At 43.9% G+C, this 23,310-nt stretch overlaps 1 protein-coding gene across 5 annotated transcripts in view; it reads right to left on the bottom strand.

The window, feature by feature from the left end:
- GALNT17 (polypeptide N-acetylgalactosaminyltransferase 17) overlaps positions 1-23,310 on the bottom strand; it is a 423,891-nt gene that overhangs the window by 248,088 nt on the left and 152,493 nt on the right. For all 5 annotated transcript variants that reach the window (XM_085016911.1, XM_085016914.1, XM_085016912.1 and 2 more), the window contains one exon: positions 20,938-21,121. In XM_085016911.1, coding sequence (XP_084873037.1) covers positions 20,938-21,121 — 184 coding nt within the window. The remainder of the gene's footprint in view (positions 1-20,937; positions 21,122-23,310) is intronic.

The following is a 23,310-nucleotide window of genomic DNA, read 5'->3' as shown; positions in this document are numbered from 1 at the left end:
TTATCAAAATAAGACAATTTTCAGCTAATTTAATCGAAGGAAAAAGGAGAAGGCACAAATATATATAATAAAAGACAAAAAGAGGAATAACCACTGAAACAAGAATTTTTTTAAAGAGAGACTAATTTGTGGATGTCTAAGCAAATACATTTGAAAGCCTCTATGAAATGGAGAATTTCCTGGGAAAAGGAAATTTACCACACTTGATACCATTTGAGAGAGAAAATGTTAACAGACCTAGTGCCCCAGGATAAACAGAGAAACTGCCACATAAAAAAAACATCAGGACCAGATGGTTTCATAGGTGAATTCTATCCAACTTTCAAAGACCAGATAGTCCTAATGTTCCATAAATTGTTCCAGAGCCTTGAAAAGGAAAGAAACCCTCCTAATTCTTTTTTTTTTTTTTTTTTTTGTCTTTTTGCCATTTCTTGGGCCGCTCTCGCGGCATATGGAGATTCCCAGGCTAGGGGTCGAATCAGAGCTGTAGCCACTGGCCTACGCCAGAGCCACAGCAAGGGATCCAGCCAGAGCCACAGCAAGGGATCTGAGCCACGTCTTCAACCTACACCACAGCTCACAGCAATGCCAGATCCTTAACCCACGGAGCAAGGTCAGGGATCGAACCTGCCACCTCATGGTTCCTAGTCAGATTTGTTAACCACTGTGCCACAACGGGAACTCCAACCTCCCAATTCTTTATGAATTTACTTTCCTATGTTTTAAACTGTAATTTATTTACAAGGTTGTGCCAATTTCTGCTGTGCAGCAAAGTGACCTAGTCATTCATATATGTATTCTTTTTTTTTTTTTGTCTTTTTGTCTTTGTTGTTGTTGTTGTTGTTGCTATTTCTTGGGCCGCTCCTACGGCATATGGAGGTTCCCAGGCTATGGGTTGAATCGGAGCTGTAGCCACCGGCCTACGCCAGAGCCACAGCAACGCGAGATCCGAGCCGCGTCTGCAACCTACACCACAGCTCACGGCAACGCCGGATCGTTAACCCACTGAGCAAGGGCAGGGACCGAACCTGCAACCTCATGGTTCCTAGTTGGATTCGTTAACCACTGTGCCAGGACAGGAACTCCCCATATATGTATTCTTTATATATATATATTATATATATACACACACACATTCTTTTTTTGTATTATTTTCCATCATGGTCTATCCTAGGAGATTAATAGAGTTCCCTGCGCTGTACAGAGGACCTCATTGCTTATCCATTCTAAATGTAATAGTTTGCATCTACCAACCCTGAATTTCCAGTCCATCCCACTCCCTCCTCCCGGCAACCACAAGTCTGTTCTCTATGTTGGTGAGTCTGTTTCTGTTCTGTAGATAGGTTCCTTTGTGCCATATTTTAGATTCCACATATAAGTGATATCATATAGTATTTGTCTTTCTCTTTCTGACTTACTTCACTTAGTATAAGAACCTCTAGTTGCATCCCTGTTGCTGTGAATGGCGTTACTTCATTTTTTTTTACGGCAGAGTGGTATTCTATTGCATATGTGGACCACATCTTCTTAACCCAGTCATCTGTCAGGGGACATTTTGGTTGTTTCCATGTCTTGGCTATTGTGAAGTGTGCTGCTGTGAACACAGAGGTGCATGTAACTTTTTTAATTAGAGTTTTGTCCAGATATATACCCAGGAGTGGAATTGCTGGATCCTACGGTAGTTCTATTTTTTAAGAAAGCCTCCCAATTCTTTTAGCAATGTTTTGATATCTAAACCTCTTAGGAAGAGAGAGAATTACAAATATTGATTTAGTGAGTATTACATTAAGAAAATAATATACTGTGACTTTGTGGATTTTATTCCAGGGATGCAAATTTGGTTCAATATTAGGAAATCCAATAATCTAACACATAATTTTAAAAGATAGGAGGAGAAAAAAAATCTACAATTATCTGTATAGATATGGAAAATACTAAAAAAAAATCTTTCAAAAGTTCAACTCCTAACAAAAAAAAATTTTTTTTAAATAGGACTTGATGGATACTTCTTAACATGGTAAAAAACTATACCATAATTATAAAGCCAGCATTTTAATGGGGAAACATTCAAGGCACTTCTATTAAGGTCCATTAAGGCCAGGAACAAGGCATGAGTCCTAACGGCTCTACTAATTGAACGTTATACTAGAGGGATCAGGGAATGTAACGGGCCACCAGGCAGGCACCCCCTTTAACCAAGTGACCATCATTAACACCCCCAGGAATAAGACCGGTGGATGCCATGTGTCCTCCTAAGAGGCACTGAGATGAACACGTGAGTTTCGGGGCACTCCTGCACCAGAGCATAACCTGCATCTAATTCTGAGGAAACCGACAAATCCAAATCGAGAGTCATTTTTCAAGATAAGTGGCCTGCAGTCTTCAAAACTGTCACTGTCATGAAAGACAAAGAACTACTGCAGGACTGTTTCAAAACAACAACAGAAAAATCAAGACAAATGAACGTAAGACACGATCTGGACTTTGCTCTTCCAGAAAGGGCCCTGTGAGACACTTGATGAAATCCGACTCAAGTCCGCAGAGAGGTAAGACTCTCGGCTGGTACTGTGGCTGCGTCAGAACATGCCCTTGTTCTTAGGGTACACGTGCTGCAGTATTTCAAGGGAAAGGGGCATCAGGTCTGCAACTTATGCTCAAACAGTTCAGGAAAAAAATACATGCCTATGGAGACATATAAATACTGTAAAAAGTTCACATGTGTGAAATGTGAAAGGCTTGGGGGTAAGGGGTATGTAGAATGTTTTTGCACTATTCTTGCGACCTTCTTGCAAGTCTGAAGGTAGATAAAACTAGAAATTCAAAAAATAAACAGTAACAATCATCGAAACAGCTTCCTTTGACTCCCAAAGCCCTCAGTGGCAACCCTCTTCTCCCCTCCACGATAAAACTGGTCGAGTCTAGTCAATTTGCTAGACACTTCCTCCCTCCCGTTCCTTCCTTAACCAACTCCAATCAGCGGCAAATAATCCCGCCAAGATCCTCAGTGAACTGCCTGTGGCCAAACCCACTGACCGACCACTTCCAGCATCTCAGTCACAGTCATGCTAGGGACCCCTCCTTCCTTCTAGAAACACTCTCTTCTTTTGGCTTCCACGTCACTGAGATCTCCTGGATTTCTTCCTTCTGCATTAGCTGTTCCTTCTCCACATCTTTTGTGAGTTGCTCTCCTCTTTCTACACTCTTAATTTTGAAGTGACATCGCATTCAGGCTGGGCCCCGGCCTCTTCTCCAGTTCTCTTTAGTGATCTCAGCTCTGATGGCCATCTCCATGCTAATGCCTCCAAAGGTTCGTTTCTTAAGTCTCCTCTCTCTCTGGAGTTCTAGATTCATCCATCAGTCACTGATTTCATACCTCGAACTGGATGACTAAAAGTCAAGTCAAACTTGACATGTCCAAAGCAGAATTCCTTTTTTTTTTGTCTTTTCTAGGGCCACACCCTTGGCATATGGAAGTTCCCAGGCTAGGGGTCCAATCAGAGCTGTAGCCTTCGACCTACACCACAGCCACAGCAATGCCAATCCGAGCTGCATCTGCAACCTACACCACAGCTCACGGCAATGCCAGATCCTTAACCCACGGAGTGAGGCCAGGGATCGAACCTGCAACCTCATGGTTCCTAGTTGGATTCGTTAACCACAGAGCCACGACGGGAACTCCCAAAAGCAGAATTCCTAAATATTTCCCCAAATCTGCTGTACAGTCTTCCTCACCTCAGGAAACGGCACTACCTCCATCCATACGTTTCCGTCTAAACCCAGCCATCTCCCTTGATTACCTCCAAGGTCAACTTCTGTCTCCTTTTCTCCATCTCAGTACACGCCCCCTAGCTGGAATCACTATTACCTCCTACAGGAATTCTCCTCCCAATTGGATACCTTGCTTTAACTTTTGCTCCCTACAATTCATCTTCCAACAGCAAACAAAATGATCTTTTAAAAATATAAGATAGGAGTTCCCATTGTGGCTCAGTGGTAACTAACCCGACTAGCATCCATGAGGATGTGGGTTCAATCCCTGGCCGTGCTCAGTGGGTAAAGGATCTGGCGTTGCTGTAAGCTGTAGTGTAGAGATGTGGCTTGGATCCCACATTGCTGTGGCTGTGGTATAGGCCGGCAGCTATAGCTCTGATTTGACTCCTGGGAACTTCCATATGCTACAGGTGTGGCCCTAAAAAGACAACAACAACAAAATGCCAGAATGGAGTTCCCTTCGTGGCTCAGTGGTTAACGAATCTGACTAGGAACCATGAGGTTACGGGTTCGATCCCTGGCCTTGCTCAGTGGGGGTTAAAGATCGGGCGTTGCCGTGAGCTGTGGTGTAGGTCGCAGACGCGGCTTGGATCCTGTGTTGCTGTGGCTGTGGCGTAGGCTGGCAGCTACAGCTCCGATTAGACCCCTAGCCTGGGAACCTCCGTATGCCGCAGGAGCAGCCCAAGAAATGGCAAAAAGACAAAAAAAAAAAAAAAAAAAAAAAAAACAGGAGTTCCCATTGTGGTGCAATGGGATTGGCTGGCAGTGTCATTGGAGCGTTGGGACCCAGCAGGTTTGCTTCCTGTCCTGACATAGTGGGTTAAGGATCCTCTGGTGCTGCTGCAGAACTCCATAAGCTGGTAGGGTGGCCAAAAAAGAATATATATGTATGTGTGTGTATAAGCCAGATCATGACACTTCCTTATATCAAATCTCCAGGGGCTTCTGTTACTATTAACATGAGTCTCCTAGGGCCGTTATAACTAAGTATGACAAACTAGATCGTTTCAAACAGATCTAGTTTGCCATTTATTCTCCTACAGTTCTGGCGGCCAGAAGTCTGAAATCAACCCATCCTTTCCCAGCTTCTGGAGATCGGGGACGATCCCCGGTGCTCCTTGGTTTGCAGGTGCGTCACTCCCATCTCTGCCTCTGTCTTCCCGCAGCCTCCTTCCCTCTGCGTCTGCCTGCCTGTGTCTCTTCCTCTTCTTACAAGGGACCAGTCACCTTGGATTTATTTAGAGCACATCCTAACCCAGGATGACCTTGCTTTAACTAATTTCATTTGCAAAGACCCCGTTTCCACATAAGGTCACCTTCAAAGATTCCAGACAGAATTTCAACCCAAGTTGCCCCTTTTTCTCCCACTGGAATAAATTTCAAATTCTTTAGCATCACCCATATGGTCCTGAGCGATCTGGTTCTTATATACCTCTCCATCCTCCCCAAATTATTTACCAGGATCTCCCAGGAGTTCCTAGAGAAACCCAAGCCCGTTCCCAACTCAGGGTCTTTCTGAGGACTGTTCTTTCCATCAGGAGAGTGTTTCTGCCGGATGTTTGCATTGCTGGTTGCATCCTCACCTCTACTTCCTCAGTGGAATGGACCTTCACTAAAGTACCCCTCGGTTCCAGCTCCTCCAAATATTAGCACCCTGTTTATTTATGTCAAAGCACTTATCACAACCCACAATGATCTCGAGGTATGTGCTTTTTTCCAGTTCATGATGTCTCTCATTACAATCTCAGCAACCAAACCGTAGCTGGGAGAGGGAAGCTCTTGAATGAGTATTTCCGTACTGAGGGAAGGAATACCCTCAGATGTACACGGGGACTGTGTCAGGCACATCCGTTAGAACTCCCGCAGCACCTGCCCCAGGCTACCTACACAGACGTTGAGAATGCTGGTTGAAATCAATTAACTAATAAATTCCATCCATTTTCTCCATGCCCCCATGTATCCCTACACGAGAATTCTCCTGCTCAGACTCTGCAAGACCAAAACAATAGCTTCCATTCTGCCACCAAGGTTCCAAATATTTAGTAAGAATTATGTATCTAGCAGAGCACAGCACCAGACTCATCAACTTGCCGATTACCAGAAATTGCTTACGCAGACCCATGTGCATGTGCAAAGTGGGACGATATTCACCACGAGAATAAGCCACGGCTGATTTCACTTCTTCAAGGTTATGTTAGGAAATAGGACTGTGCTACTAAAAAATTTATTTGTATCTGTAGAACACTGCCGAGTGATGTAGAGCTCAATATTATCATCAAGGGTCAAGTATACAGCAGGTGCTGCCCGAGGAGGCAGATCACATTACTTCATCAACGCAACGTATACCATTAAAGGAATTTTCCAGGGATAATAATTTGCAGTACATCAACTCGAAGCAATTCTGTATTTATTTATTCAATTGAATTATTTATGTTATTCATAATGAAATGAAACACAAACAGCATCGGTTCCATCACGTCTTCCTTTGCTTTCATTTGGTGTGCTGCCTATGACTATTTTTATGCAAATGAGGTTATGATGACATTAAACATTTTCTACTGATTTTCCAAGAACAAATATGTTCTCTCCATATGCCACAGTCTCCTTTTTGCTGCATCCCTCCTTGAAGTTCTGTTGGCTGATGGGAATTTCTTCTAAATTCACTGCGAGGACATTCCATCTGTAATACTGATCAGCCTGTCTCCCTTTGCAGGGCACAGGGAACACTCCCATTAATACCGGAATTTAGCCCATCTTGCCCGTTCCACCAGAAGCCTTATTCATCCCTCTGGCTCTTATGGCGCTGTAAATCTCACCTTGTTACAAGGCACTGTGGCACTCCCCGGCTGCCACTTTGGAGGATGTATGCTCGACTTATAGAGCAAAAAAAAAAAAACAAACTCCACACCTAAAAAAAAAAGGGGGTGTTGTGACTGCAGAGACGTTTGCTCTATTGATTGTATTTCGGGGCTGAGCAACAAATGTTTTTGGAAAAGTATTTCACAGAACTATCCACTGGAGTGGAATTCGGCAGGCTGCCTCTGTGGGCTTCTGTAGGCTAGCATGGGCTTTCTTGCAGGATGTGTGTGTGTGTGTGTGTGTGTGTGTCTGGTGCCTGAATTTGTTTTATCTCAGAGTACACTGCTAGAGTGGGGGACACAGTGGGACTGGGCAGGCAGGATAATCCCCTAAAAGCATACAGGTTATAGATTCCAAGTCTAAAGTCCCCTGTCACAGGCATTATGGGAATTTCTGAGAATTACACGAGGTAAGCTATGCTCCTACAGCTCCCAAGGGCCAACAAATCCTTGCATAAAGTAATCAGAGGGCTATAGAAGCAAGAACCACCCACTGCTGCTGTAAATCCCAACACTGGTTTGATTCGAGGTTATAAACCAAGAATTCCATTTCCCACAGTCACAGCTACGTCTGGGGAAAGTGAATCTGGAATTCAATGACCCTACAGGTTGTAAACCAGCCACAGAGTAGATCCATTTGTGCAGACAGGGCAAGAGTCACGTTGGTTTCTGCCCACTGATTCCAAGTTCCCCATGCAGCAAATTGAAACTTGTCCAGAAAGCTCTCACAAACAGAAACAGAGGAAAATCTCTCCTGCAGTCTCATTTTAACGCATTTAGATGAGACTCTTTTCGGGTCCCCATAAAAGATTAAATTAAACTTTGCCAATTCATAAACTTTCAGGCGGCCAGGGTGGCACTTCTTCTAGCAGATGTGGGAATTGGCTCTTAAATATTAGCTAAATCTTTGACCCCCATAATATTAATGAAACCCCATAAGGCAAAGGGTACCTCAGCTTCGTATCTATCTTTCCATTCCTCATCTCTACGTTTGAAACACCCCAGAGAGTTTCAGCCATTTGATGGGGTGTAATGAAATTCTAAATGGAAAAATCACTCGGAATGAGGTTGGTTTTTATTCATTTTCATTTACTAATAAACAGAGGCGAGGCACCCGAGAATATGGGATGGAAGGAAGGAGCCAGAGAGAGGGAAGGGACACGAGGAAAAGCTACAACAGAGAACAGGAACGTCTCAGGCCCTGTCCCGACCCTCGTTCCTCTTCCACCTGCCTTCACGTGTGCAGAATCTCAGAAAATGGTGCGGCCTCAGGATGTGCCAACTTTCAAAAATAAGAATCCTTCAGGGAGCTTGTGAAACAGTGTAGATTTACAGGCCTACCGGCTCCGTCGCTGGGCCAAGACTTGACCTGTTCAACCAGCTGCCTTGGTGATTCAAATGCAAGGCCCATCCTTCCTACCACTGGTTCTCGGTCTTTTGAGACATGTGAATTACCTGGAGAGCTTGTTCAAAAGAAACTAAAACTGATGCTTGGGCCCTCTTCCCAGGGATTCTGATTTAATTACAGTAGGCCCTCCTCTCGGTATCCATGGGTTCTGCGTCCATGGATACGGAGGGACCCCTGTACTGTGGGGTGGAGTCTGTGCCTCCCAAAGGAAAAAGCTGCCCGGGTGATTTCAATGCCCAGCGAAAGCTGCGAATCCATGTTGGGCTTTTCCAAGAAGCACCTCTGTAGGGAGAGGAATCGCCTTTAAGCAAGTAAAGACGCAGCTACTAGACAAGCTTCAACATGTCGCGTTTGCAACTTCTGACATGTCTCTCCCAAGAACATTCCAGGCCCAGACCCCTGTTGGAATCATCGAATTTACTCCAAGATTCCCACCTTTCCCTCACAGTCAGGAAATGATGAAAATGCAGGCCTCTGGCCTCTTGATCCGAACGGTTTGGGGGACCGAGACAGGAGCAGATGGAGGCAACCAGGGTCGTCTCCGTGCTGCCCAGAGCCCAGCCCCACCCCGTCGCCCACTCCCAGCTGCGCCCTCACCCCCGCCTCCCCTCCCCCATCACCAAAGTTGGCGACACTGGGGCAGCTTCACAGAAAGTCTCAAAAATCAAAACGTCACAGGCATTCCTCAGCCAAGGCCACAGTGGAACAAAACCCGCTCTTTCAAAACTCTCCTAACCATCTCCGAGGTTCTGCACAGAAGGAAGGAATTCAGAGACAGCAGCCACGTCTTCAGACCAGGAACTCCAGCAACCTGCATTTTTAACAAGCTCCCAAAGACCTCCCCTTGAGAAACACTCTAGTGTTTTTGAAAAAACGACTCAGCTCCTTTCATAGAAAAGATCGTCTTTTACATTTTTGTTTACTTATTTATTTTTGTGCTTTTTAGGGCCATGCCCGCAGCATATGGAGGTTCCCAGGCTAGGGGTTGAATTGGAGCTGCAGCTGCCGGCCTGCACCACAGCCACAGCAACGCCAGATCCAAGCCGCATCTGCGACCCACACCACAGCTCACAGCAACACCGGATCCTTAACCCACTGATGGAGACCGGGGATCTCATGGATCCTAGTCAGGTTTGTAACCCACAAAGCCGCAACGGGAACTCCCAGAAAAAATTATTTTAATATGAGGGTAAGAAAGCATTTCAACTTGTGACCAAGTAAGACCACACATCCTACTATGTTTGGGGTCTGACCGCCATGGATGACTCAGTAAGACAGAAGCAGGAGGCAGCTGGCCCCATCCGGCCAGCTTCACAAAGCCTCCGGAGCCCTCAGAACACCCAGCTGCCCTTCCTTAGCATGGAAACCAAGCTGAATCCCAGAGCGGAGCCTTCTAGTCCATCTTGGAACAGCCATAGGAAGCGAACATTCCTCCCCAGGCATTCCCACAGCCTGGCATCTGTCTCGGGCTGTGTCCCCAGGGATTCTGTGCTGACCTGGGGAGAAGGGGCGCTCAATTACCCTGGATCTGATTTTGCATACTGGAGTGAGGCATGTTCTCCCCACATTTCATTCAGGTACATCCTCTCCCGAAGATTCTGTCATCACAGGCATGCTATTTGAAGGATAAAGAGTATACAGCGTAAAGGAACTTAAAATAGCACAGCGAACATTTATTGGTCAGACAGTAGTAACACACGAGAAGGTCTCAGAGTGACGCCTGGTATATCAGTCTACGCAGCTCATGTGTAGTAATTGATTTACTTCTCATAACAACTCTATAAACTTGATGTCACCATGTCACATATGAAGAAACTGAGGCACTAGAAGGTTAATGACTTGCCCAAGGTCGTGTAGCTTCTAAGAGGCCAAGCTGGGATGAGATCTCAGTCATATTTCCAAGTCTGTGCTCTTGACCTCCATGGAAAACTCTATTAAGGTGGGTTTTTTTGTTTGTTTGTTTGTTTGTTTGTTTGGTCTTTTTAGGGCTGCATCTGCGGCATATGGAAGTTCCCAGGCCAGGAGTTCCACGGGAGCTCTAGCTGCCAGCCTTACACCACAGCCACAGCAACACAGGATCCAAGCCGCATCTGCGACCTATACCACAGCTCACGGGAATGCCAGATCCTTAACCCACTGAGTGAATCCAGGGATCAAACCCGCATCCTCATGGATACTAGTTAGGTCTGTTACCACTAAGCCACAGTGGGAACTCCTCTCTTATTAAAGTTTTTAAGTGACCCGGACATGCTCCTTAGACCAAGAGAACCCATGGAAGTGGGACGAACATTCACCTACAAACACTTCAGGAACTGCCACCCTCACGTATTGAACGGGAGGACACCTCCCCTCCCCATGCAGGCTTCCCATCACTTTCTCCCCCCACAGCTGGGGGAGGACCAGCTGCAGCCAAAGAAGTTCTTCCTGGTTGTGCCTCTAGGGGAAATCAACTCTACGGTAAGACATCTCCTACTTCTAATAATATTACAGTGTTTATTTCTTCTGAGTTTTACCAAAAAAAAAAAAAAAAGATTCCCTAAAGAAGGTTTCAATTCTATTACATTCCTAGTTTATACCTAGGATGTCTTAATGGACATTAGTTCATCAAATTCAGGATACAGCCTCTTTGGCAGTGAAATTTTGGCAGAGTTGGAAGAAGTAAAAGGGAACAAGAGAAGAAAACAGAGGATATACACACTAGTACACACACACGCACACAAACACCTAGGTGTGCGTGCACAGACGCACATGCACTTCCTGAAAGGAAATGTCCCATCTCTAAGACTCAGATTTTTTTTTTTTTTTCCCCTGCTGGTGACACCAGCATGAAGTAGGAAGTTCCATCCCGGAGTTCCCATTGTGGCTCCGTGGGTTAAGGACCCAACATTGTCTCTATGAGGATGTGGGTTCGATCCCTGGCTTTGCTCAGTAGATTAAGGATCGGTGTTGAGGCAAGCTGCAGCATAGGTCATAGATGCGGCACAGATCCAGAGTTGCTGTGGCTGCGGCGTAGGCTGCAGCTACAGCTCCAATTCACCCCCTGGCCCAGGAACAACTTCCATAAGCTGCAGGTGCAGCCACAAAAAAGATAAAAAAAGAAAGTTCCAGAGTTCTCTGGTGGCTCAGTGGGTTAATGATGGGGTGTGGTCACTGCTGGGGCTCGAGTTTGATCCCTGGCCTGGGAACTTCCACATGCCTCAGGTGCAGCCACAACCAAACAAATTGTACCTATTCAAAACCATGTTTAAAAATTTGTTTGTTTGTTTGTTTGTTTTTTAAAGAAGGTTCCATTTCACAGAAATGGATGAGTAGGCAGGGCAGTACCTGAAGAGGTAGCTACGTGTGGGGGGATGTGCACAGGCCGTGAAGACACCCATGCAGCTGGGTTTGAATCCGGGCTACGCACTGACCGGCTGCGTGACCTCAGGCAGCTTGGTCCACCTCTCCAAGCTCCCCTTCCCTCATTTATAAAACAGAGACGGTCACAGCTACTTCGGAGAGTGGTTAAATTTAAACGAGATCAATAAAACATGCAGCCCAGTGACAAAAACATAAAAGGCAGTCAATAAAAGGGAATAATTATTGCGGTTAGTGATTCAAAGACATTGCTAAGCAGACACCTACTTATTATTTCAACCCACGAGGACTTATTGGACGGCTACCCTCTGTGCCCACACCTATGAAAGTTTTCCATAGGATTCCTGACTATCTTTTAGATGCTTTCACCCTCTTTGAAGACCATCCTGTGAGACATAGGAATCTATCATCAGAGAAATGATTTAGGAAAAAAAAAAAAAAAAGCCCAGTTACAGCTATAATTATCAAATGCCTCCTTTTCACAGGAGATGGGAAACTTGAGTTGCGTCTTGACCAATGATGCTAAATTTAACACCACGACTCTAAATGTAACACCATAACACACACACACACACACACACACACACACAGACTCAGCCTGAAACACCCACTGGACTCGGATGATTCTAAATCTCCATGGTCAGGCCACACACCATTCCTGACCTCCAGACCCAAACGTGCAACTGTCCACGGAACGCCTCGTGAAGACGGTCCACAGATGTCTCGTGCCATATGTGTTCAAAGCAGACATTGTTGGGATATAACGAGCTAGAATTTGTGGCAATAAAGGAAAGAGGAGACTTTGGGAGGGAAGCAAAATGAGTTCCAAAGAAAGCTGACATCTGGATTTATAAGCAGGAGGCCAAAGGAGAAATGGAAGATAACAGCAGCAGAAACTGCCCATAAATTATCGACATGGTCTGGGAGGAGGAGGTAAACCATAAAATGTGTGCAGGGACCTCAACTCCGGCTTTAATGAGCTCAGACAGATTTCCGTGCAGCGAGATGGTCCCTCCCCCGTATTATGGTATCAGTGGGCAAGTGGATAATTAATAAGCCATGATGTGATATCAAATGGTACATCTCGGCAAGGGAAAGCTGGGTTTAGAAAGTCTTGTCTGGCTTCTGGTGTCTCCAAACATCTCCTCGCTTGCACACATGGTCAAGTAAGGAATAAAGCCAGACAGGTTGTCTCACGGTTCCCTCAAGAAGCCGTAACTGCAGGGAACCCTGGACGAACACAAGTGGCCTTGCTCCCCATAATGCGTCCCCCCCCCCAAGAAAAAAACCTCGATCCTCTCTCTGTGGGACTCTCTCTCCCTCCCAGTTAATGAAATCACTTCCACGTCGTCTCCCAAGTTGGAAACTTCCGATTGCACCCGCTTCCCCCACATCCAATTAACTGACTCATCTAGCAGATTCTTGGAAAGTTTTTCTTGAAATTAGCCCTTCCCCTCCATCCCTGCTTAGCCCTTACTTTGTTCCAGAAAAATGGGTTCTATGAAAGGAATAGGATGATAATAAAACATTCACTGTATCACTAAAGTCTTTCTCTTCTACGAGGCAACGCCTTGCACATAGTTGGCACTCAACAGGTGTTGGGTTGAGTAGAGAAGAGATTTTATTCAGCCATCCTGATCCCAGCCTCAACTCCTCTATTCATTCATGCCACAGATAAACACTTTTTTTAAAGAAATGATAACAATAGTACCATCTTGCCTCAAGTCCTTCACGGGCATCCAATGACAATGACGAACGTTGCCATCTAACTTAGGGCTGGCATACGGGGTGCTTCCCAGTCTGGCCCCTCCTTCTCTTCCAACCGCTTCCACAACTCACTCTGCAAACTCTCTGACCCAACCCAAAGTCTCTGCGCTGCTCCCCTAGCCCCCAAACCCAAGAACTGTCCCAGTCTTTCTACACCTGCTGTTCTTCCTCTCCAGTGTCCTGTCTCCTCTTTAGAGGGAGAATTCCTGCTCACCATTCAGATCAAGGTCACCTCTGTGTGGCCCTCGGACTCTCTCAGATCTGGGTATCCCCTTCCCTTGGTTTCCAAAGTTGTCTGCAATCAACTCAAGGGTTTGCAAGGTGCCACCTGCCTCCCACCCTCGCCTTGATTTCCTGGGGGGCTCAGATGTGCCCTGTTCCTCCCCTGCCTTCAGCAATGCCTGGCACACTGGAGACTTTGGTCAAAAATCATCTTCAGTGATTTTTTGAAAAACAAAGAAAGAAAGGAAAAGAAAATGAAAAAAAAAAAAAAGCCATATAGACCAACGAAATAGCACAGAGCCTAGAAAATGAGCCCACTTATATATAAAAAGCACAAAATGTTTTCCATTTAACACCTCCAAATAAGACAGTTATTTACAAAATTATTTTGAAAAAAGCTGCTTTGAACAAAACAAAAACAGGGACAGATCTTTTAAACAAAAAATAGAGACCTTGTACCATATTCCAAAATAAACTCTAGATGGATGGGGGAGTGAAAGGGAAGAGTCATGGAAAAGGAACACGAAACAGTAGAATATTTATAAGCGTGCTGATGGATGATATCTTTCTCTGCTTTAAAAACAGTGAAGAAATGAAAATGGAAAGATTGACAGTGGGGGGTTCATACAAATTTAAAATATCTGTCCAGGGGAAGAAAAAGCCATCAGAGAATTCAAATAAAAGAGAACACACTGTGGAATCCATTTGCATGAAATATGACAAACAAATGGTTAATCCCACTCTTACCCCCCAAATTCATTCATATTTATAAGAAAAAACGATTCTGTCGAGTGTGGCGTAAGAATAAAACAACAGGAATTAAAGCAACTGGAGGTTCTGCATACCATTGCAATGAAATTAGCCAATTTGAATTCTCTAAACTTGAGAGATTTTCTGGGAAGATCACAAGAAGGATGTTGCCCCTGGGGGTAATTTCTCCTGGGCTTGGACTGTGCTGAAGGAAGGAAAAGAAACTTCTCTGGCCCCCGACAGCTGCCTCCCCTCCTCTCCGCCGGCTCAATTATCAGAAGAGCAGCTTCTACAGACAAGGTCTTTGTCATTCTTTGATGGCAAAGATTAATCTGCAATTAACAAAGGTTAATTTGGTAACTTTTGCCGTGGAGCCCAGAACTTACAATGCTACCTCTGGTGAACACGTGTGGCCTCTGGGCAAGCTCGCAGGTTCATCATTAATTCATCGCCCATATACCCACCAGAATACTCGCAAAAGGCGGGTGTGGTCACGTTATTCCAATCATTTCTTCTATCCTGCTTTAACCCTTCTTCTCTTGCATTTAATTTTTTTTGGTAACAGATTTACATTTATTGCTTCATTAAACTTTTAGGTGATTAAAACAGAACACATGCAGTTTTATCCCATTTCTGTAATCTCCGTGTTTCTAAGTAACAATCATTATGCTACTATTTCCTAATGTTTAAATTTTAGACATTTTCCGTTGATTTTCAGAGTCTGGCCATGAAGATTTAATTTTCTTTTTTTCTTTTTATGGTCGCACCTGTGGCATATAGAAGTTCCCAGGCTAGGGGCCAAACCAGAGCTGCAGCTGCCGGCCTGCACCACAGCCACAGCCATACTGGATCCAAGATCAATCTGCGACCTCTGATGCAGCTCAGGGCAACACGGGATCCTTAATCCACTGAGTGAGGCCAGGGATCGAACCCATATCTTCGTGGAGACTACATCAGGTTCTTAACCTGCTGAGCTGCAAGAGGAACTCCTTTTTTTATTTTTATTTTTTTCTAAGATTTAATCTTCTTATACTACCCACACCTCACATACACGTTTCCTTCTCCTTCTTCCAGTACAGTTATAATTCATTTGCAGTTTAATAACTATTCAGGATTTACATTTGACTATATTGTTCACCGCTGAGCCAGAGTACATGGAGTTACAATTCCTTTCTTGAGGAACTTTTGTTTTTTTCTGTCCTAATAATTACTTGCTCTCTTTTTTTTTCACAAGCTTGGTGTGTGTGTGTGTGTGTGTGTGTGTGTGTGTACATATGTATGTGTTATCACTAATTCAGTCCTAAACTTTCTGAAAGAAAGGTAAGAATGTTTTTTTTTTGTTTGTTTGTTTGCAAAGGCAACAAAAGCAGAAATAAATATGGGGGGACACTTGTTTCTGCTCAGCAAAGGAAACCATCAACAAAATGAGAAGACAGCCTCCTGAGTGAGAGAAAATATCTGCAAATCACAAACCTGATCAAAAGTTAATATCCAAATATATAAAGAACTCCTACAACTCAATAGCAACAAACAAACAAACCAACCCTTTAAAATCGCAGAGGATCTGAAGAGACATTTTCCCAAAGAAGACATACAGATGGCCCACAGGTACCTAAAAAGATGCTCAACATCACTAATCATCAGGGAAATGTTCATTTTAAAAAACACAATGAGATAGCACTTCACACCTGTTAGAATGGCTATTAACAAAAAGACTAGAAATAACAAGTGCTGGCGAGGAGGGGCAGAAGAGGGAACCTTTGTGCACTGCCGGGAGGTCTGTAAATTGGTGGAGCCTCTACGGGAGACAGTGTGGAGTTCCCTCAAAAATGAAAAATAACACTACCAATATGATCTAGCACTTCCGTGTATTTACTTGAAAAAAAAAGGTGAAAACACCAATTCAAATAAATACATGCACCCTCCCCGTGTTCACTAAGTGTTATTTACAATAGCCAAGAAACTAAGCCTCCATCCATGGATGAATGGAGCAAGAAAATGTGATATATGTATATTTATTCAACCATACAAAGAATGAAATCTTGCCTTTTGCTATGACATGAATGGACCTGGAGGGCATTATGCTAAGTGAAACAAATCAGACACAGAAACAAATACGGTAAGATCTCACTCTCTTAAAAAAGCATAATGAACAAATAAACTCGAGCTCGTTGACAGATGAGATCATAGGTGCCACAGGTGACTCTGTGTGTGTGTGTGTGTGTAGAGGGGGATGGATGAAGGGAATCAAAAGGTACAAACTCCAGCTATAAAATAAATAAGTCATGGAGATGTAATATACAGCAAGGTGACTATAGTTAGTAGACAGCAGATCTTAAATATTCTCATTACAGGAAAACAATTCTGTAATTAGGTATGGTGATGGATGTTAACTAGACTTACCATGGCAATCCGTTTACAATGGATACAAATATTGAATCACTACGTTATACACGTGAACCTAATATGATACTGTTTGTCGATCATACCCCAACTTAAAAACATCTTCTCATGCAGTCAAAACCACTGGGTATTAAAATAATTCTATCTGCTGGCTCCCTTTGGGGCCATCCTCCTGTCGCAAGGTGGGATAGTTCATCTCTTGGCCTCCTACACAGCTGTCACCCTAAATGTTACCCTGAAACATCCCTTTATCATCTTTATGGGATCTGCTGTTACTACTCTCCTGTTTGAATTCCGTTTCCCCAATCCTACTCTAATGCTCTTCTTTACTTTACTCCCTGGTTTTCCTGGAGCCTGTCCTTGAGCAGTTCCCTGAAAACAGGGAATGAGGGGAAGGTAAAACTGTTGAGATACTATATAAACGTCATGTATTTATTCTATGCTTGCTCTTGGCACAAAGTTTTCTGTGGCTGACTACAGAACTCTAAGTTGAAAATAACGTTTTCAACTTGTCTAGTTTTTAATGTTGCTACTGAGAAATTCAACACCAACTAGATGTGATACACATTTTTTTTTTTGGTGGAAGTTTTTAGGACTTTCTCGTCATCCAAAAGCTGTTCTGAAATTTTACATCTACATTTCTGGATGTGGGTTTAATTTCTTTTTCTTCCCATTTATCAGGTAGGCACTGGGTGGCATCTTCTAGCTGAAAGCTCATGTCTTATAGTCCTGGGAAATTTTCTGGTATCATTTACTTAATCATTTTCTTCTCGCTTTTCTCTGTTCTCTTTCTGATATTCCCATTAGCTGGTGTTGAACCTGCTAAACTGATCTAATCCCTTTTTAATATTTTCTCTCCTAGTTTTCCTTTTTTTCAATCTTTCAGAAGATTTCCTTTTTGTTTTTTGCATAAAGGGTTATTTATCTAACTTTCATTGAATTATTTATTTCTATCCTATTTTTAACTTCTAGGATTTCTCTTTGATTCTCTGATTATTACTTTAACATAGCCACTTGGTGAATAAAACAAAACATTCCAAGAACTCTGTATGACATTAATTATACTTTTAAAGTTTGTTAGTGTCTGTTTCCTCCAAATGCCTTTTCAGTTGTTGTTATTGTTGCTGCTGTTGTTGCTAAGGCCTTTTAGAACAGAGGTTCTCCTGAAATGTCTAGGGACCTGGGTCTCCTTTATTGTCTTAGAGTAAGACCAGTTCTGTGTAGATGGTTGGAGCCTTGATAATGTTTAATGAGCAGATTCCAGATACTCCAAGGAAGAAGGCAGAACTATCAGATCTAGGGGCCTTTTTCTTAGGTTGGATGGTTTCCTTAGAGAGGATTCTTCAAACTCTTGACTACAGGAGTGTGAAAGCCTTGGGAGGTACTGAGGCCAAAGGTGTCCCCATTTAGGACACAGCCCTATCCTCTGTCGTCTTATGAACTAAAGCTCCGCATTCACCTTCTACAGAGAATAAACTCACCCACATTCCACCAGGTAGAGAAGGGCAGTCTTGGGCTGTGTAAAGTTGGAGAACGGATCTAGGGACACAGCTATAATTTTTCTATTCAAATCTACCTCCCCGCCATCAAAATACCCAGAAACTCCCATTCCTGAGCCTCTGGGCTTCTAGGGTGTGACTCAGCAACGTTATTCTGCCTTCCCATCACTTCCCATCATATGGAGGAGGTTGAGTCTCAGCCGCATCCAGTTTGCTAGGTCAGTTACCACTCATCCACCCTCTTCCATCTTCCAAAACTTTACAGGTGTTTCTTCCCTGCTGTCAGAGCCTGTTTTCGTCCCTTAGAGGCTTCCATCCTCTCTAGCCCTTTACCATCTTCCTAGTAAAGCTTCCGGTGGACCAGATCTAAGTGGTACAGTCAAGCCACCACACTACACGACAGAGCCACACTTTCTTCCCTGGGCGCACCCAACACTGTCCTTTCTGTTCCCTACCTACTTGCCTTCATCCCTCTCCTCTCTTTACTTTTCCATCTCTTAATCAGCCTTTACGATTAAGCTGACACATCTTCTCGAGCAGGAAACCTTCCCAGGTCCTCCCTGTACATATTGTGTGTGTGTGTGTCTCTGGCCAGACACACTCACAGAGACCACAGGTGCCAGGGTGATCTGCCTACACATCTATCTCCCTCCTAGACAAGAAGTAGGTAGGCAAGGGCTGTTCTGCTTCTAGCACGGGGAAAACTATTGGCACACAATAGCTGCTTGCTAATATTCATTCGACGGATCCACTTCCGCTAAGCTCCATGCTGGAAGCTTCTTCACTCTCACCGGAACACAAAAAAAACCCACGGCTCTGTTTATTTGCCAACGTCCAAATAAGAAAGGCTAATCAGAGAGCACCAGGAAATGAAAACAGCCAGATGTTTTTGAGAGCAAAAGTCCAGGAACACAAACTAGCTTCCAACAGGGGTGATGTATGTTTTCCCAGTGATTCAAAATGAATATATGCTTATTAGGCAGAGAGAGAGATTTAACAGGTTTCTCAGCTAATGCTGCAATTTCAAATCCATTTAAGATAATTTTCTTTATCTTGAATCTATTTTTCTCAGTAACCAGGATACTTAACTGATTTGTACAAAATCCATTTGAAAAAGAAATAATCTGCTCTAAGCAAGGGCACACTCTAAATGGAAAAAGAGAGACACTACAAATCTAACAGAAGATGAAGAATCTGGATGAGAAGCCAGGGAGGACTACTGCCTAGAAAATAGGATTTTTTTCCCCCTAGCATCTTGATTTTTTTACCACCAATCTTCCCTCTTTCACAAGGAGAAAACAAATAATTCTTAAATCTGAGCACAGAGAACAAAGAGCTTGCACAGACCAACCAAAATGCGAACAAACTGTTTAAAAGGTAAGAATCTCAAGCAAAAATTTTAAGTTGGAACAACCATAGGATGTACTTTCTCACTTATCAGCTGGGAAAAGCACTATTTATTTATTTTATTATTATTATTATCATTATTTTTGGTCTTTGTCTTTTTAGGGTAGCACCCATGGTCTATGGAAGTTCCCAGGCTAGGGGTCGAATCGGAGCTGTAGCTGCAATGCCAGATCCGAGCCACGTCTGTGACCTACACCACAGCTCACGGCAATGCCGGATCCTTAACCCACTGAGCGAGGCCAAGGATCAAACCCAAGTCCTCATGGATGCTAGTCAGGTTCATTAACCCCTGAGCCACAGTGGGAATTCCTGAACCACAATGGGAACTCCAGGAAAGTATTATTTAAATGCTAGGACCCAGTCTGGCACGGGTCTAGTAAAATCCCAATAGGAGTAGAAACTGCTACGAAGTTTCTGGAGGAAAACGTCACTGAATGTGTTGAGAGCCTCCAGAAATGTTCCTACGATGTCCTCTAAGGCTTATTCCTTTAGAAGTGTGTATTAAGAAAGTACACATCAAATCAATATACAGGAAGATTTGAGTAGGGACACAGGCATCAAAGTGTTATTTATAATGATGAAAAAGTGAGAACAGCCTCAATTGCCAACACTGGAAATAATGATCATAAGTAATAAGGTCAGAAAATGCACATGAAAAATGTTATTTCACTTATGTAAGGGTAAATGAAATATATGCTCATCATCTGTTTCAAAAATAGACTTGAAGACAAGATTACTAAGCTTGCTACCAGTCCCCGTCACTAGGTAATGACATCATGGTGATTTTTTAAATTTTTACTTAAAAAATTTTTGTATTGAACATGATGGAAGATACTGTGAGAAAAAGCATATATATACATGTGTGTGTGTGTGTGTGTGTGTGTATGTGAATGATTGGGTCACTTTGCTGTACAGTAGAAATTGACAGAATTTTTTAAACCAGGGGGTGGGGGAGGGAGGGGGAGGGACTGGGAGTCTGAGGTTAACAGATGCAAACGATTGCATTTGGAATGAATAAGCAATGAGAGCCTTTGCAGAGCTCTGGGAACTCTATCTAGTCACTTGCGATGGCGCACGATGGAGGACAATGTGAGAGAAAGAATGTGTATATGTATGTGTGACTGGGTCACTTTGCTGGACAGGAGAAAATGGACAGAACCCTGTAAACCAACGATAATGGAAACAACAAAAACCATTTAAAAAAAGGCGGAAAAAAGGAAAATCATAACCCGCAATACCATGATCATGCTCAATTTTTTTTTGTATGGAGGACCTTTCTACCTGTTTCAGGATGACTTTTATAAAAATTAAAAATGTTTACGTAGCTGTCTAAATATTCACAATCAACAGAACTATTTACTGATGACAGAGGAGACTAATGAGATGAGAAGCCCCTGCACTAGTTACAAATAACATGAGCAAATGTCCCAGACATGGGTCGAGGGCCCATCACCTGATGAAGCAAGCTCCTGGGAATGACCGAATCGGAACTTACTTGGTGGGACGGTAATCCGGAATGGAACGATCCAGTGAAATTTTTTCACTGAGGTAGGAATTGTAGCCATACTTCTCATGGGGTCCCTTGGCTTTCTCTTCTTCAGCCGGGGAAAGGGTAGCAGGAAGGCCCCCTTTGCCCCGTCCACCATAACCTTCAATGAGCCCAAGGGATTTGGATAAACCTAGAAAAAGGAGGCGGGGAGGAAAGAATTATTTGAAAACCACCAAACCAGGACTTGCCACTCATACAGCTTCAGTGGAAAGTTTAACATTACCCATGGCGGGGAAAAAAAAGAACAAAAAACATTCTCAATTTATCAGTATCAGGAATATGCACTGAGCACATTTAAACAGAGAGGAAGGTCAAAGCAACTATGAGTTGTAGGCTTAAGATTGAAGCACTTAGGTTTAAGAACTTAAGTTCTTCCCTGTGAAGAACCTCCCTCTCCTTTTGGGACCTGGGTGGATGGAAGTCTAGAAAAAGGAGAGATTGCCCAAACCAGGAGGCGTGTGGACCAAGAAAGGGGCCCAAAGTGGGACAGAACTAGGCTTATCATTCCTGCCCACTTTCCCTTCTTCATGAGCCATTACCACATTCCAGATAGTCCAAGAGACACCTGGGACAATGCTGGATAAGAATAGCCAGTAACAGGGAGTCCCCGTCGTGGCGCAGTGCTTAACGAATCCGACTAGGAACCATGAGGTTGCGGGTTCGGTCCCTGCCCTTGCTCAGTGGGTTAACGATCCAGCGTTGCCGTGAGCTGTGGTGTAGGTTGCAGACGCAGCTCGGATCCCGCGTTGTTGTGGCTCTGGTGTAGGCCGGTGGCTACAGCTCCGATTCGACCCCTAGCCTGGGAACCTTCATATGCCGCCGGTGCAGCTCTAAGAAGACAGAAAGACAAAAAAAAAAAAAAAAAGCCAGTAACAAAGAATGGCCAAACTGCAGGTGTTTTCGCTTCATTTGAACACAGAATAATGTACAGGTTGATTCTGTCATGAGTTTAAAGTGCGTAACCGCCTGACACCGTTCTTTACCTAATGATTTTGTTTAAATCTCATCTAAATGGCTAGAGCAAATGCAAAATGAGAGTAAATCACAGAGAAGAAAAACCCATACGGGTGATAACTGTGCCAAGCAGAGTGGGAGGCCTCGGTAACAAGCCTCACTGAGCAATTGCACGTTCCCAGGATGGTGGCAGCTTTATACCTATTGTTCCATTATACGATAAACAGCTTGATGGGCAATTTTTAAATCCTACGGTTATGGGAGGTTTTACTTTCTTGGCTTGAAAACTTTGGCTGTTAAAGGCTCTCAATTTCTTTGGCTATTTCAACACTCAAGCTACTCTGTGTATCCTCAGGTGCGCATGTGTAGGTACACACACACGCGCACACACACACATACACACACACACACACAACTGTATCCACAAAAGTCTCACTGCTGCATCGGCAGAAAGACCCTGGACCAGAGATATAAGCAGCAGCAGCAGCAGCAGCCTTCTTGGTGGGCAGCCCACAGAGCCCAGGAGGACCCCTAACTCCTAGGAAGGCAGCTTCAGGCAAGTCAAAGGCCTGTTAGTTACAGGCTGGTCCTCCATCCCATAATAGCAAAACTCATTTTCCCTTTCCTGCTTCTCTGAAAACAGAAATTTATTTTCCAAGACACAAGATCAAAAAGCAAGAGCTCCCACTGTGGCTCAGCAGAAAAGAATCTGACTAGCATCCATGAGGATGCAGGTTTGATCCCGGGCCTCACTCAGTGGGTTAAGCATCTGTGTAGGTCACAGATAGAGCTCAGATCTGGCATTGCTGTGGCTTCAATGTAGGCCGGCAGCGACAGCTCCGATTTGACTCCTAGCCTGGGAACCTCCATATGCCATGGGTGTGGCCCTGAAAAAAAAAAAAAAGATAAAAAAGCAAAGGTTGAGCAGGCATCTCAGGGTTGGTCTCAAGGGAACATCGTTTTTCTACCTGAGAATCATTTTCCCTGCCCACTGGGCTCTTAGGAACCCTGGCATCTTTTCTGCCACCACCATCCCACCAGAGGCACCATCAACTGAGAACAAAATTACTCCTACACTTCCTACTTGTCTCCTGGTCTTTCATCTCTCATCTCACATCCATGTGCAACAACCATTCTGATAACATCACCTTCACTGTGCTCACGTCAAGTCCAAACACCAGTGTTGCGTTTTAGAATCACTTACAACAAAATATTACTAGTGGGAATGTAAAATGGTGCAGCTATTCTGGAAAAGAATTTGGCAGTTCTTCAAAATGCTGAGCATGGTTTTACCTTATGACCCAGTAATTCCATTTTTAGGCATATGCCCAAGAGAGAAAAAGATAAGCCCACACAAGAAACTTG

The sequence above is a fragment of the Sus scrofa genome, chromosome 3, assembly GCF_054392235.1.
Source record: "Sus scrofa isolate SSC_HxYL_T2T_F1_AM1 chromosome 3, Sscrofa_HxYL_maternal_Yorkshire_Landrace_v2.0, whole genome shotgun sequence".
NCBI lineage: Eukaryota > Metazoa > Chordata > Mammalia > Artiodactyla > Suidae > Sus > Sus scrofa.
The sequence above is the reverse complement of the archived record's forward strand: the minus strand, read 5'-3'. Positions and strand labels throughout refer to the sequence as shown.